This window comes from Strix uralensis, chromosome 1, assembly GCF_047716275.1.
Source record: "Strix uralensis isolate ZFMK-TIS-50842 chromosome 1, bStrUra1, whole genome shotgun sequence".
Lineage (NCBI taxonomy): Eukaryota > Metazoa > Chordata > Aves > Strigiformes > Strigidae > Strix > Strix uralensis.
The window spans coordinates 109,423,642-109,437,500 of NC_133972.1; the positions used below are offsets into that span (position 1 = coordinate 109,423,642).

At 37.8% G+C, this 13,859-nt stretch overlaps 1 protein-coding gene across 2 annotated transcripts in view; it reads left to right on the plus strand.

The window, feature by feature from the left end:
• The window catches only part of MBP (myelin basic protein), a 90,686-nt gene that overhangs the window by 65,973 nt on the left and 10,854 nt on the right, over positions 1-13,859 (plus strand). For both annotated transcript variants that reach the window (XM_074876987.1, XM_074876998.1), the window contains one exon: positions 3,989-4,419. In XM_074876987.1, the coding sequence (XP_074733088.1) occupies positions 3,989-4,419 (431 nt within the window). The remainder of the gene's footprint in view (positions 1-3,988; positions 4,420-13,859) is intronic.

Sequence of the window (13,859 nt, forward strand, 5' to 3'; positions counted from 1 at the left end):
TGCAAGGCAAACTATTACTAATACACTGCATATATGCCTTAGCACTATAGCTTACTGAAGATCTTGAAATCTTACAAAGCTGAGTAATTTTTAGGTGTAACCTTTTGTTTTTCAAGTGACAAACCCAGGTAAGTCAGTACAAAAATCCAGATGTTTTACTTCATATTATCAGCATTTCAGTAAACATACTGAAATATAGTTGACTCAGAATCGAGAACTGCACTACATTATATTTAACTATCCAGTTGTCTTGTAGAAAAGATAGGGCCAAAAAAGTAGAAAAGGATAAATACAGCTTATATTTCATATACTGATGAGCAGTGCTTCATAAATATACATGACAAGCTAAAATGAAAAGCTGATTCAAAAGGTCCCTGAAGTTAAGTGAGAGAATTTTCATCTTCATACTCTGAGAAAAGAAGGTCAGGAAGAAGGAAATTAGTAATCAGTCACAGCAATCTGTAGTTATGATAAAATATATTAAATATTTGGTGTTATAAATTTGATTAATCTACTTTGTGGTGTTTGTAACGAGTAAATAATACTTAATTCTTAAGATTTTATACAAATATTTAAGCTGCTGTCATGTATTAGTACAATCAATATTTGCAACATGCTGTGACTGTTGAACTAAGCCTCTCTTGAGAAACTGAAGTAGGGGAATATGCTTCTGCTTTCATCATTTTCCTCATGTATTTTACAGCATTTGTAGAGGGAGCAGCAATAAGAATGTGAGAGGAATTACAAGTATCTGCAAGAAAGCAAGACTGGAAAGGAGTGGGAGGAGATGAAAAACTTGTAATCCTTTTATCCTTTTTTTTTTTTTTTTTTTTAAACTTAAAACTCTTAGCTTAACAACCTCTTCCCAGTTAGGTTGTCCTCTGTATGAAAGAAGACTATGGACTTCTATATACATAAGGAGGGACTATCATAGAGCAGCTCTACCAAGTGACCCATGAGAAGGAAATTTGTATCCAAGGACTCTCCATCAGAGATTGTATAAAACAGGTTTTCATCGTCTTGGCAGTAGCTGTTGTTTGAACCACAGGGCTGAGAGGTCCCAGCTAATTAGAACCTTACGCAAAAGTCCTATTTTGATTCTCAAGAAAGAGGATAAACTTAGTATCAAATTGAGTATTAAAAACAGTGGTTTTGAAAATACTTGTATGTGGCCTAACTCCTATTAAAGGCAGTAGGGTGCTGGATTTAATATTGTTTCGTTGAAAGAACCTTTGGAATTTCTATTTTGTTTCATTAACAGACTGTTCAGAATTTTTGGCCCATCTATATTCCTTCGTTTTGGGAGTCACTGCATATACAGGGAACAAATGGCTTTGTTCATTCTGACCAATATGCACAGGGAAAATTATGCAGCAGCAGGCTCCAGAGCTGCATAGTGCAAGAGGAACTGGAAAGGTGGCGTTGCCTTCACGAGTGGTCCTCGGCCATGCCTGGAGTGCCAAATCCCTGCTTGGCATCTGGCTCTCTCCTGCTGCTTTTGGGCTAATGCGAGGATGTGCTTTTCCCATGCTCTCACTTGCACAGCTTTCAATGACTTTATTCACTTAAATATAAATAGATGAAATTTAATAGCCTTCTGGTAATGCCTATGGCAATGCATTCTGTACTTATTCTTTAACCCATTTTACAGGGGTTTAAAAAATAATAAATGCCTGAAGACTTCTTCCTCCCTGGGCAGCTTTCTCTTGTACAAGTGATATGGTACAGCAAGGGTACTCTATTTTAACAAGAGAGCTTCATCTTGCAAGGAGAAACAAAAAAAAAAGTGTATCAGTATCATACGCACAGCATTTATAGTGGGTTTTAACAGAAGAAGTCTAAATATTTGTTTTTAAATGAACAAATAAGCATATGTTTACATGCTCCATTAATTCTGGATATCCTTAAGACATTATTAAAGTGATCCATCTCTCCAAATGCACTTGAAGACTTTGATTAGTTAGCTCAAATATTAACAATATCTCTGTTATATATTTTTAAATATTAAAGAAGACTTATGCATGCAGAAAATCTAGAGGAAAACTTAAATGTGTGCTTTCAATACTGAAATAAAGCATACAGAAAGATTTATACTTTATAGCTCACTGCGTATGCATTGGGAGAAGCTACTTCTGTGGCACAAATACCCTTCTTTGTTGCTTACCAGTACCAGTATTCAGTGACACAAAGAACAACTGTTGTAAAAAATATTAGTATGCAGATGCTCTAGTGTTTTGTTAATGCATTTAATTAAATACAATAGCTCTTTTGTTTGTTTTTCTTTTTCTGTCCTTGAATGGATTTGTATTATGGTATAGAATCTAGGCTTAGAGTCGCTGTTTAAAATGTTTTGCAGTTTTAGAATGTGTCATATATCCATGTTAGTTACTTTCTCTTTCAGATGTTTTAACCAAAGAAAACTTCCTTGAAGTTTCCCAACGTTTTCTAGTGTAGTTTTCAAAGAAGAAAAAAAAGGTTGCACAACAAAACTGCGTGTTATGTTTTTATATGAAAAACTGTAGCAGACTGATTACAACAAATTATAACCTAAGTACTAGTGTATGTATTTGCAGAAGCCATCATTACTGTCTTATGTCATTATCCATAAAATTATTTCAGAATTATTCTCAGCCTGAAAAGAGGTTTCTTTAGTGCCCTGTGGGTGGACGAAATCATATGAAATGACTGTGTCAAGTCTGAAATTGCTCTGGTGAATCAGCAGAGTACTTGAGCCCAGAGTACTTAGGAAATGTAACGGTATTTGCCAGATCCTATCCCTCCCATGGCAAGAAGGACCAAATCAAGTGGGGATGTAATGAGGTAATTGGAAGACCCTAAAGGCAACATATGACTGTGACTTATTTCTGAAATTTTGAGCCTCGTTAACTCAAAAAAACGTTTCTGACACACGTATGTCTGCTCTGAAGGTTGCTTCTCAAGCAGTGACCTACTAATATTCTTTTGATGTTCCTTGGAGATAAGACACATTCTTCGTGGGTACAGTTTCCTTTAGAACAGTGGGAATAATGGTATAGACTATGAAAACCTCCATCAATCTTTGTCACTGATAGAAGGAGCTACTACAGGTTAAGGGTTAAGTGTGCTGCAGCTGATTCTTTTCAGATATTTTACTGTGTGCAACAGAACACAACTGTGGAGAAGGCAGCAGACGTTTTGCTTACACCACAGAGGTCTGTCTCAGCACCTTTCTTGGCTAAAAGCTCATGAGTTTCCAATAATTGTTTTTGTCATTTCTCACGAGCACTAAATGCAAATCAGACAGTTTTGCTTCAACATCAGCACTAGGACATTGTACGCAGAGTGTCAGGATCATACGTGGAGAAGAACTGTCATGGGAGGTCAAGCAGTAATTGCAGTTTAGCGTTCTCTGGCTTTTTGAAGTGAGGACAATTAAAATAGTGAAAAAACCTCCCCTCATTACACTAGTTTGATCAGTATTGAAGTTACAGTGGGGGATTCCAAATGGGGACAAAACCTTCAGGTCCAAAAGTTCTGATATTGTGGAGAAGGAATGTGTACTTGCGAACGCACAGTCCTGCAATGTCGCTTTAATTAATTTTTTTCCCCCTCTTTTGGAGATAAACATCAAATTTTAGAATTGTGGTCTTCAAGGGAAAATAAGGGAATTCTGGTTGTTCACTGAAAGCTGCCTCATCAGTAAACCTTCCACGTAAATAAAGTTAGTTTCATTTGGGCTTCGAACAACCTATTGATCTATTTACAAATATGTTTAATTAAAAAAACTACCTAGAACTACTGCAGATTTGGTGTGAGAACATCATTCCAGTTTCGGTTCCAAGATAGCTTAATGTTCTTAAAGGCTGATAGAGAACATAGTTTCATTACAACTGCACATATTACGGGTTTTGTATGAAATGAGCATCTCAAGGCAAGGGAAAGAAAGCAGCATTGTTCCAGGGCTGTTTTTCACAGGCCTGTATTCATATCTCATCCTTGTTGTTTGCAGGAGAGGCAGATGTGAACCAGAACAATGGGACCTCCACGAAGAGCCCAGCGGTGACAGACTCCAAAGGCACAGCAGACCCGAAGAATGCCTGGCCTGAGGCCAACCCAGCTGACACGACTGGTCGCCCCCACTTGATCCGCCTCTTTTCCCGAGATGCCCCAGGAAGAGAAGACAACACCTTCAAAGATCGGCCCTCAGAGTCAGACGAGCTACAGACCATCCAAGAGGACAGTGCAGCAGCTTCAGAGAATTCGGATTTGATGGCTTCACAAAAACGCTCCTCTTTCCGGCACGGATCAAAAATGGCATCTGCGAGCACTACAGACCATGCTAGACATGGATCTCCAAGGCACAGAGACTCGGGTCTACTTGACTCGCTGGGCAGATTCTTTGGAGGTGAAAGACACGTTCCCCGGCGGGGCTCGGGCAAGGTGAGCTCTGAGGAATAGAGAACTGCACAGCTACAGGAAAAAAAAAGTACAATTAAACAGGAAGGGTGGGACTAAAAGGAAGGTGTAACTGCTATAATGCAAGAGTTGACTTAGCCAGCAAGATGGTACTTGCAGATGTGTAATTTAATGCTTGGCTTTAAACTGAAAACAACAAAAAAAGCATAAATCTGAGAAACAAGAGGAGCTGTTCTGGGCAGTAACAAGGAGTATTAGAAATCCAGGTGGCTCTAGAAACATTACTGAGAGGAACTTTTATGAACATTTAATGTGGTGCATTGTATGCATTTATATGCTGTGCCATGTAGAGAAACTTCAGTCTGCTTTTGTATGTTGTTCTTAAATATTTGCAAAACGGAGCTGGATGAGAGCACTAAATGCAAGACAATCTCTAGATAGTTTGGCACTAACTGAGGGACAGCCTTGGAAATAGATGTTAGAAAAAGAACTATGGCCAGATTCTCAGCCTGCTTGCACGAGATCATGTTTTAAGGTCAGTTGATAGCATTGCTGAGGAGATGGCTTGACAGATATTATCCTGCATCCCAGGTGTATGAAACAGTTCAGCTGCTTTATTCTGGTCAGAAGTGAAGATTTATATTCCAAACATTTCATATTAGAAATTGTACAACAAACCATTTCTTCATTATGAATTGAAAAACAATGTATTGATGGAAGGATGTTACTTGAATTCTTTTTTCCAGGATTAACCTGCCTCCTCTGATAATCAGTTATGCAGATGGCATGTTAGTTCACTGTTGTTCAAGTGGCAAAGCTTAAGGTATTTTCACTGTACCCTTTGCCATGTAAATGGTAAATGAAGCCTTGTGTTTGTGTCTTCACGCACATGAGCACTTGAATGGAACTACTGTGGGGCTGCAAAACCTTTGTTTTAGCTGAATATATTGTTTGATGTAGTTGCTCACATTGTGCGTTGCAAAAAGCAATGCTCGTAGCTGCTGGCTGGGCCCAAATTTTTCAGTAACCTTTGACGTTTGCTGTCTGTTCAGTAGATCTAACCTGTGATGCTTGCTGGGATGGGTTATCATGCGCAGCTTTCCCAAGCTGGCTGTCTCATTGTGCTGCACTGGGACACAATGTGTACTTCCCTGTGGTTTAAAACTGATTTGTGATCATACAACAGCTGCAGGCTGTCAGTGTACTTCACAGCTCCACTCTTGGAAGCACAACATATAATAGCCCTTCCCTGAAGAGTTGTTGTAATGTACAGACCACTGGATGAAAAATACTCTAGAAACCTAAAACCAGAAGCTTCTCACACATGGTAGCCAGTTCTACGTAAGCCATGTGTTTTGGTCTTTTTCTTTCTCACATTTACCAACTGGGGCCTGTAATGCTTATGACAAAGATTTACCAATCACACGGTTCTTTCTGTAGGTATGTAATGTTTATACGTGCAACAAGCAGTTGCTGCAAGAATGAAGAAAACCGCTTTTCTTACTGTTACTGCAAATATCAGAGACTGTTCCCAACACTGCTATTTTCTGGAACCTGGTTGGCTAGCTCAACTCTTGCTGTTTTATTCATATACTGTGTTACTCAATGAGAAAAAGTATATGAAATGTTTTTTGTACACCAAGGAAACAATACCAAAAACTTAAGATTCTGCATACAGAATATACAGAGGTATGTACATTCTTGCTTAGCAATAAAACAAACAAACCAACTCACTTTTTAGTAGTGATGACTAAAAAATGGCTGCAAGTTGTACAGATTCTGTATTTTATCCTTTGGTGTGAACACGCTGTGATTCTCTACAGATCTCCACATAATTACGTGTGAGAGGACAGGATATCATCTGTCTTATCGCTGTTGCTGTTCAGTAAACTGCTATTTTGAAGCACTTAAGTGTCTGCAAAACAGTACAGACTTACGGACAATTCTAACATTTTTTACCTAGCAGAAGTGCTTTTTTAAGAACAACTTTATCTAATGTTACAGACTCCTGACTTGCAGATCTCAGCTGTAAGCACAGAGAAGTGTTATTATTTTGGCAAAAGTCAGTCACATCAGGACTTCCTGTGACAAAGCATCTCTAGCACTATTTCACACAACGATAATATTGATGCATGAAAACATGTCCTAGGAAGCTCTATCGTAGGAGGGTTTCAGTGCGGAAAATATTTGAGCAAGTGGCACAGACAGTTGTTTCGGTTATTATTTATTTAGCCTTCAAATCAATGCCTTTTGGTTTCTTGTATCAAGGAGGGCTTGTGGTGTCATTTATTTATACATGTGTATACGGAGGAAACCTAGATAGCTGAGTCTCATTTGTGCTTAAAACCTAAATAGTTGTCACTTGCTGAATTCTGTAGAGTGTCAGAGTACTGATATATGATGGTGTTCATGGATGAGCTGAAATAGAATGAAGTCCCTTGACACTTTCCTAGACTCCACTAAGTAAGCAGGTCTTTGGTAAATAAGATACCATGAAAAGCACCTTAAAGGATGAATTTCAAAGTCTTGAAAGTGAAAAGTTCATAGAGCTGCACTGCTTATTTGCTTGCACTTGTTTCTGATTAATTTTTGAAGCATTTCAAAGCAATTCTGCAGCTGCCTTCCTTGCAATTTTCCTTTTTCAGCCAGCCCGTGCCCCAGTGGGAGCGTGTATCTCAACTACCCACACCAGCAAGCCCTGGAATGCAAAGACAACACTTGCTCTTTGTACAGATTTAGGGCTGACATTCAAGCAAAACACATTATAAATTCTTTGTGGAGGCATTTTCATCTTGCATCCAGAGCTGAAAAGTACATTAATGAATAATATTCAGTATTGTGTACAGAAAGGTGGGGTAGGAACAAAGCGGGGACTGTTCTGTGGCCTCCTTTTCTCTGGAGCAGGTTCTCCCTTACCCTGAAACTCTGAAGTTAAATTAGGAGTGCATGGGAGTCCCATGGGAGTAAATAAAAATAGAAATACTGGAATGTACAGAAATACCCCTTCTCCTCTAAGGGGCAGCAAGTGCATTTGCCATTCTTCCCCCAACCCCTCCCCACCCCATTGAGATTTTGGATAACAAACTCAAGCAAAAACAGCTTGAATTTTGTACTTTAAGAACAATTTTTAAGGTAGAATATTCCAAACAAAGCTATTGTTGTGCACAGCCTAAATTTAATTGTATTAAAGAAGAATTTAAAAGGGTGACAGAAAGAAGCTGCGGTGCAGACATTTTAAAAAGCATGCAAGACAGTAGTGTAACTACAAATTATTTCCTTTAATCTTTATAGAATATTTATCTAAACGTTTGTAAAGCGTATAAGCAAGTTTGTTAAAATGATCAAATCTTTCTTGTGCCTCCTAGATATTAGCCTGTACTCAACATCAGTATGTACTGAGCGCTATTTTCTTTCTTTTACGCAGTTGTTGTTTTAAGCAGTTGTTGATGCTTTTGTAATTCCTTTATGATTTTTTTTTTTCTACTAAAGTTTGGATTGTGAAACAAGAACTTTTGTGTCCTGGTTTAACATTATGCATTAACGTACTAAACTTTAAAATACATTTGTGACACACATGAAACAAATCAAAATATTGTCAGTGGCAGTAAATAATAGGCTGAGGCCAGACTTAGTGAAATATTAAATCGATTTTTGTTTTATATTTTGCTTCAGTTTTGTATGCAATCTTGTAACGTTCTTCTGTTGCCTGTATGAAGCCTTGCTCCTGTATTTCTTTCCCGATATATATGTGTTTGGGTGCAAGGAATATGGAAGGTGCACATGGGGCTTCCCCTTCCTACAGACAGGTACAAGGAATGAGGAGGACTGGGCTGAAGTTCTCAAGCTGAGCAGAACTGGGGTTTAGGATCAGCATCTCTGAAAGAGTGGTTCCAAACCCACCCCAGAGTTAAGCAGCTGCTGTAATGGGGATCTGCAAAAAGGGTTGCAATAAACGTGCACAGGCAAAAAGTTTAGGAACCACAGTTTTAAATAATGACATGGGTATATTCATATATCCAGGCATCTTTTGTCTTTTTGCACTTGAACTCTATTCACATTTCTTGTGCAAGCTTTAATGTGTACTACAGCACCATGAAGACATTGAAAAGTAGCTAAATCAATGCTAGTCTGACTAGTATATGATGTGATTTAAGTAAATACTGTGATTTTTATTTCTAAGTTTTCAGGGAGTGGTATTGCTTGTGATACACTGTTTTGTAAAACTGGCTGTGCAAGCAATATGCTGGTAAAACATCATTTTTTTTTATATAGTTTATGGTGGTTGTAACAATAATTTTGTTTTAATCTTTTGCTTTATACGTGCTTTATGTATTCATTAAACTTTTACATCACAAAACCAGTGTACTAATGATTTAATTTGTTTTAAATACTTTAATCCATTAACAAAAGTTGCAACAAACTACTTCATAGTACATGATGGGGTTTCAGGTAATTAAAAGAGGCTATATGTCTTTTCACAAAATTCAGTTAAAACAGTGTATTGGACAGAAATGAATAAAGCTTGCCTGCTGTAAGGAAATGACTACGTTTTAAAGAAGTGAAGCTGCTAAATCTGGTGTTCTCACTTTATGGTAATGGGAACTGAATCTAGCCTCTCTTTCTCGTAGCAGGTAGTAATGAATGATGAATGACCTAAAAATGAATTTGTGTATCAGAACTGCCAGTGTGATTAAAGCTCATTTTGCTTGTATGGTAGGCCTCTGAGCATGTTAGATTTGTCTGTTTTAAAAGATAGTAATCTGTACAAAACCAAGCAAGTATCAACAGGTGAGTACCACACAGCACATAAGTGAATGGCTTTAGGAGCCACCATTACATAGGATTGATTTTGCAATGTTCAATGCACACATGTATGACCATATACATGTTATACATGCTTAATAATTAACATATTTAATGCACTGGAACTAACTATCCCTTGCATTTTCAAGGAAATTACAGCTTGAAGTAATGATTACAAACTGTAAGAGGAATTTGGAAGTCAGACTAGGTTAAATGCTCTGTAAGTGATGCTTAGAAGAGCAAGGACTAACTTTTGGTAAAGCGTTAGTGGTGCAGCTGCAGGGCAAGGTTTATTCAGAAATAGGACAGAGTAGTTGGCGCTGGCTGATTTGTATTAGAAGTTGAAAAGAAAATCATGATTGGGTGGACAGAAAAAGCCTTTGCACTTCACTGCTTTTCCTATCTTTTATGTGGTGGCTTTTTACCTTCTAAATTCAGAAATGTACTTACTTAGTAACGTGTTCAGGCTAAAATACTAATTAATCAACTAAAGCATTTTAAAGATCACTGTTTCCAATCAGCCTACAGCAAAAGATTTTCATTAAACTTCCAATAGCGTCTTCCAGTTCAGTCTTTGCTGGAATATTTCTAGATTTTTCTATCCAACAGTATGTAATAATAATAATAATCTGTTTAAGAGGGAGCTAATAGCGTGCTCTGAAGGATTCTTTCAAGTACTTGATGAAGTTATAGCCTTGCTGATACGCTTTGCCTGGGCCTCAGGGTAACAGAAGGGCAGAGCTGCGGCTGCTGGAGAGGCAGCGATGGCAGCTCTGGGGGCTTGTGGCAGGAATTGGCCTTGGCTGTTCTACAGTAATTCCTCTGTTTTAAAACTGCACAGTACCACAGCCCAGTTGAGAATAAGGTCTGGATTTAATTTTACTGTGTTATAACCAGAGGGAGTGTTTGTTTAAATGGGTGGGAGGGGGAGGCAGGAACCCCAAAACTCACATAGAGAAGGTCAAATGGATGTATTCAAAATTTAGCATGAGGGTTTTCTCTACCAAACGTTAAATTTTTCTCACTGTGTTTACTTGTCTGCAGATGAACCAAATTTATAAATAAGAAATATTAAAATCTGTTATGTTTGGGGTTTTCTCTAGCCACCTATATTAATTCCTTGGAGATTACGAAGTGCATTATCCTTAGCACTTTCCATCCTAGAATGCCAAAATTAATGACTTTGTTCTTCAGCTGTTTTGAGATTGCACAATGGTAAACACCACCCAATAGAAAAATCGAGGCAAAAGTTATTAAAAAGCTATTTTAAAAAAATAGCTTTTTTCCTGAGCTTGTTTTGTACCTTCCATCAGCGCATACCCATTAGCAACAATTGCTGGCTTTCATTTTGTGCACTGATGTAAAATATCTCACCTCCTTCCTGAAATGGTCTCCAGTTAGACACGGTCAGTTACTCATTTCATTCTAAAGTTACTTGGTTTCATTTCTGAGCTACACCAAAAAATCCCCCGCTGCCATTTTCAGGTGCTTTTACCAAATTTCTTACAAAGTAATGTAAAAAATGTTTGTAAAACATACTGAATTACTGCTGCAGACCCAAGATGAGCCTTGGCTCTGTTTCACCTTTTGCTTATGATGCATCTACTTTTCATTTCCAATATATCCTGCAATTAACATGCCTTGGAAACTGTACAAGCCTTGGGTTTTGGCTGGTCCACCTCCCCCACATTTTATACTGCTTACATTATTGGACATTTTACCTCTGAGCGATAGTTTATTTCTTGGAAACAAACACTATTAAGCATGCCATGTCTAATTATTTCATAATAGTAAACTCTCCTTACTATGATACTCTCCCCATAAATTATGCTGATATAGGCAACAGTACTTTTAACAACTTGTACAAAAGTTTAGCTTGTCATTGTCTTACCTATTAAATGCAGAAAATAAGTAAAATTGGGCCAGTCCCTTCAAAGATGAGAACTGATAAAATAGTTTGTGGGTGGGTGAGTGTGTGCAACCTGAAGTGAAATGTGTATTTCAAGAAATTAAAGTTGTAGTAACATTTTTCTCCTCTACTGCTGGTCAGCAGCTGTAAAGGGATAGTGTACACCTGGTATTTATAGTTTTGTTTTCTAAATAATCATCATCTTGTTTATTGTATGAGCTTCTTGACTATATGAAAATAGTAAGCAACAGGCCTTTTAAAATTTTTACAAATTTCTGCTTTCTTACTAATAGTCATACCGACGTTATGGTTTTTTTTACTGTAGCATCACCAACAGACGCATCTCCACCAAATATGTAGTCTATCAGTAGAAATTTATCATTGTGAATACTAATCTATGATGCCTTCTATATCTTGGCCATGTGAAGTTTGTTGGTAGCAGAAGCTACCCTGCAAAATACCCTGAGAATACCTACTAGTCAAAATTTCTTTTTTGCTGCCATGATCATTCTCAGAAAAACCCCCAACCAAACCAAAAACCTTGCACTGGGTTTCTATAGTGGGTCATTTCAACAAGGTTTAATCCATGTCCTTGGTACCAACTTGATAAAACAGCACAGAGGACAATACTGAACATGGACCAGAGACTGTGTCCAAGCAGATGAAGGAGCTTCCATCATAAAGAATATTTGAATAAAATGATGAATGCTAGGCAGAAAAATGCTTCAGAAAAGCAAAGGTAAATGAAAGCATCAGGTTTGGTCCCTGAAACCATTTATCAAGAATAAATTGGACATGGAGAAAAACCCAGAAGGTGTGATGGCACTGGTCTTTCACTCAGGACCCATCATGAAACAGAACTACTATCCTGACAACTGTCCTGATTCTTCTTTTTTCCCCAGTAGTTCATTCCTCTCACCTTCTAATTTGTGAACCCTAATCGTCAAGGCACTAAGGAGTAAGAGGGTTGTGGAGAAATGTGGTTCTGGATTATTAGCATTTACCTCTCTTGATGGTTAGTGTTCTCCATTGTTTCCTTCATGCTGTCTTTCATCTCATCTTCCTCAGGTTTCTTACTTTTTTAGTCATCTCTAGCCTTTCCTCCTGTGTTTTTTATTCCCATCTTTCTGCTAAGAATTCTTCCTTTTTTTTGCTCATCACCTATTTCTAGACAAAGATTGTATTAAGGATCTCAGCACAACACTGGAAGGCAGAATCTCCTTGACTCTACATCTCTCTTCCTACCAATCCTCCGTAACTTTGAGCAAGTAATTTCATTTCTGTCTTAATCTCCGCATTAATAAAAATTAACGATACCAGTACAAGGATGTGTGGTTCATCCTTTCTAAAGTGATTAGAAAAGCCTGCTGAATTAGCTAATTACTTATAATGTGACCATCAGACCAGCCTATGGGGAAGATGTCAGCCTTCCCAGCACTTTTTCTAACAGATCAGGAAATTGTGAACAGCCTGGAACAAACACCCTCATGAAGAGCAAATCGGTGCTCAGGTTGTATGTGGATGGAAAACAGAAGCAGTGACAGCAGTATAACACAGCTCTGGCTTAGCAGTGCATGTTTACAGCAGGTGTATTACTACTGTCATAAGCATGAAGAAATAGATCCTCACATTTCACGTGTGCTGTATATTCTGTCACTGCCTGAGGAGACACTGGGTAGCAGCACTGGAAGGTTCTGATGCACTGTCAGCTACACCCAGGAACACAAAGCGCCACATACAAAGCACCTCCGAATCCCGCGGTGAAGCAATTTCTGTATGCAAGTGCCTGTCACATTTCCCATGATTGCTCTCATAAAACTGTATGTAATAAATTTCCTCTTGTTTTAAAAAAATAGTGTATATATTCACTGAAAGGATGCGTCTCAATTCCTGTTTGGAATACTGTTTTGAAATGGTACTATCTACAGAAATTCAAACCTGGGTAGGAATTTCCTTAGAGTTTGGATTCAGAGCCCTTTTCAAGGACAACACAAAATTAGCTGAGTGGCTGACAAACTGCCTGGTGCTTTTTCAGCTTGCTCTTCCCACAAACCAGCATGAACAGTATTCGTCTCCTAAACCCTTAAAGGCTGATTTTAGTCTACCAGTACAGCTGCAGATTTCTTAGTGGAGGTCAAGCATTACATCCTGCAGGTTGTGGAACAGTTTGGTTTTCTAAGGCAATCTAAATCTACTTTTCATATCTATATGAATTTGAAATTTGTAGATTTTGTATGATTTCTTTTAAATTCATGCACAGCAACTCATTAGGTATCTTGTGAAGACAACCCAATGGAAACCATGAAACTCAGCGAACCCATGAAAATGTCCATTGCTTTTCATTCTTACTAATGTCAAAAAATACTTACTTGGTTTGATTGCATTTTAAATCGGCTATTCCCATATTTCATATGTGTTTGGATTTTGCCATAACAGAAACTACATACGATGTGAAATTAAAATCTAAAGAACATCACAAAGTAGGCAACAAAAATACATAATCATGATACTGAAAGGAACTGGAAAAAGCTATAAATTCAGTACTCCAAAACAAAAATATCTTAATACTGTGGTCACTAATGCTTATCACCTACCGACGGGGAATTAGAGCTTTAAGTTTATACTTACATGCATATGCAACCTAATATACTAAAAAATGTCTGCTGCTCCTTAACTGCATTTTTTATACTTATGCATCAAATCTGAAAACAAAGTAGGACATGTAAAATACATAACTGCAATTGTGTTTATA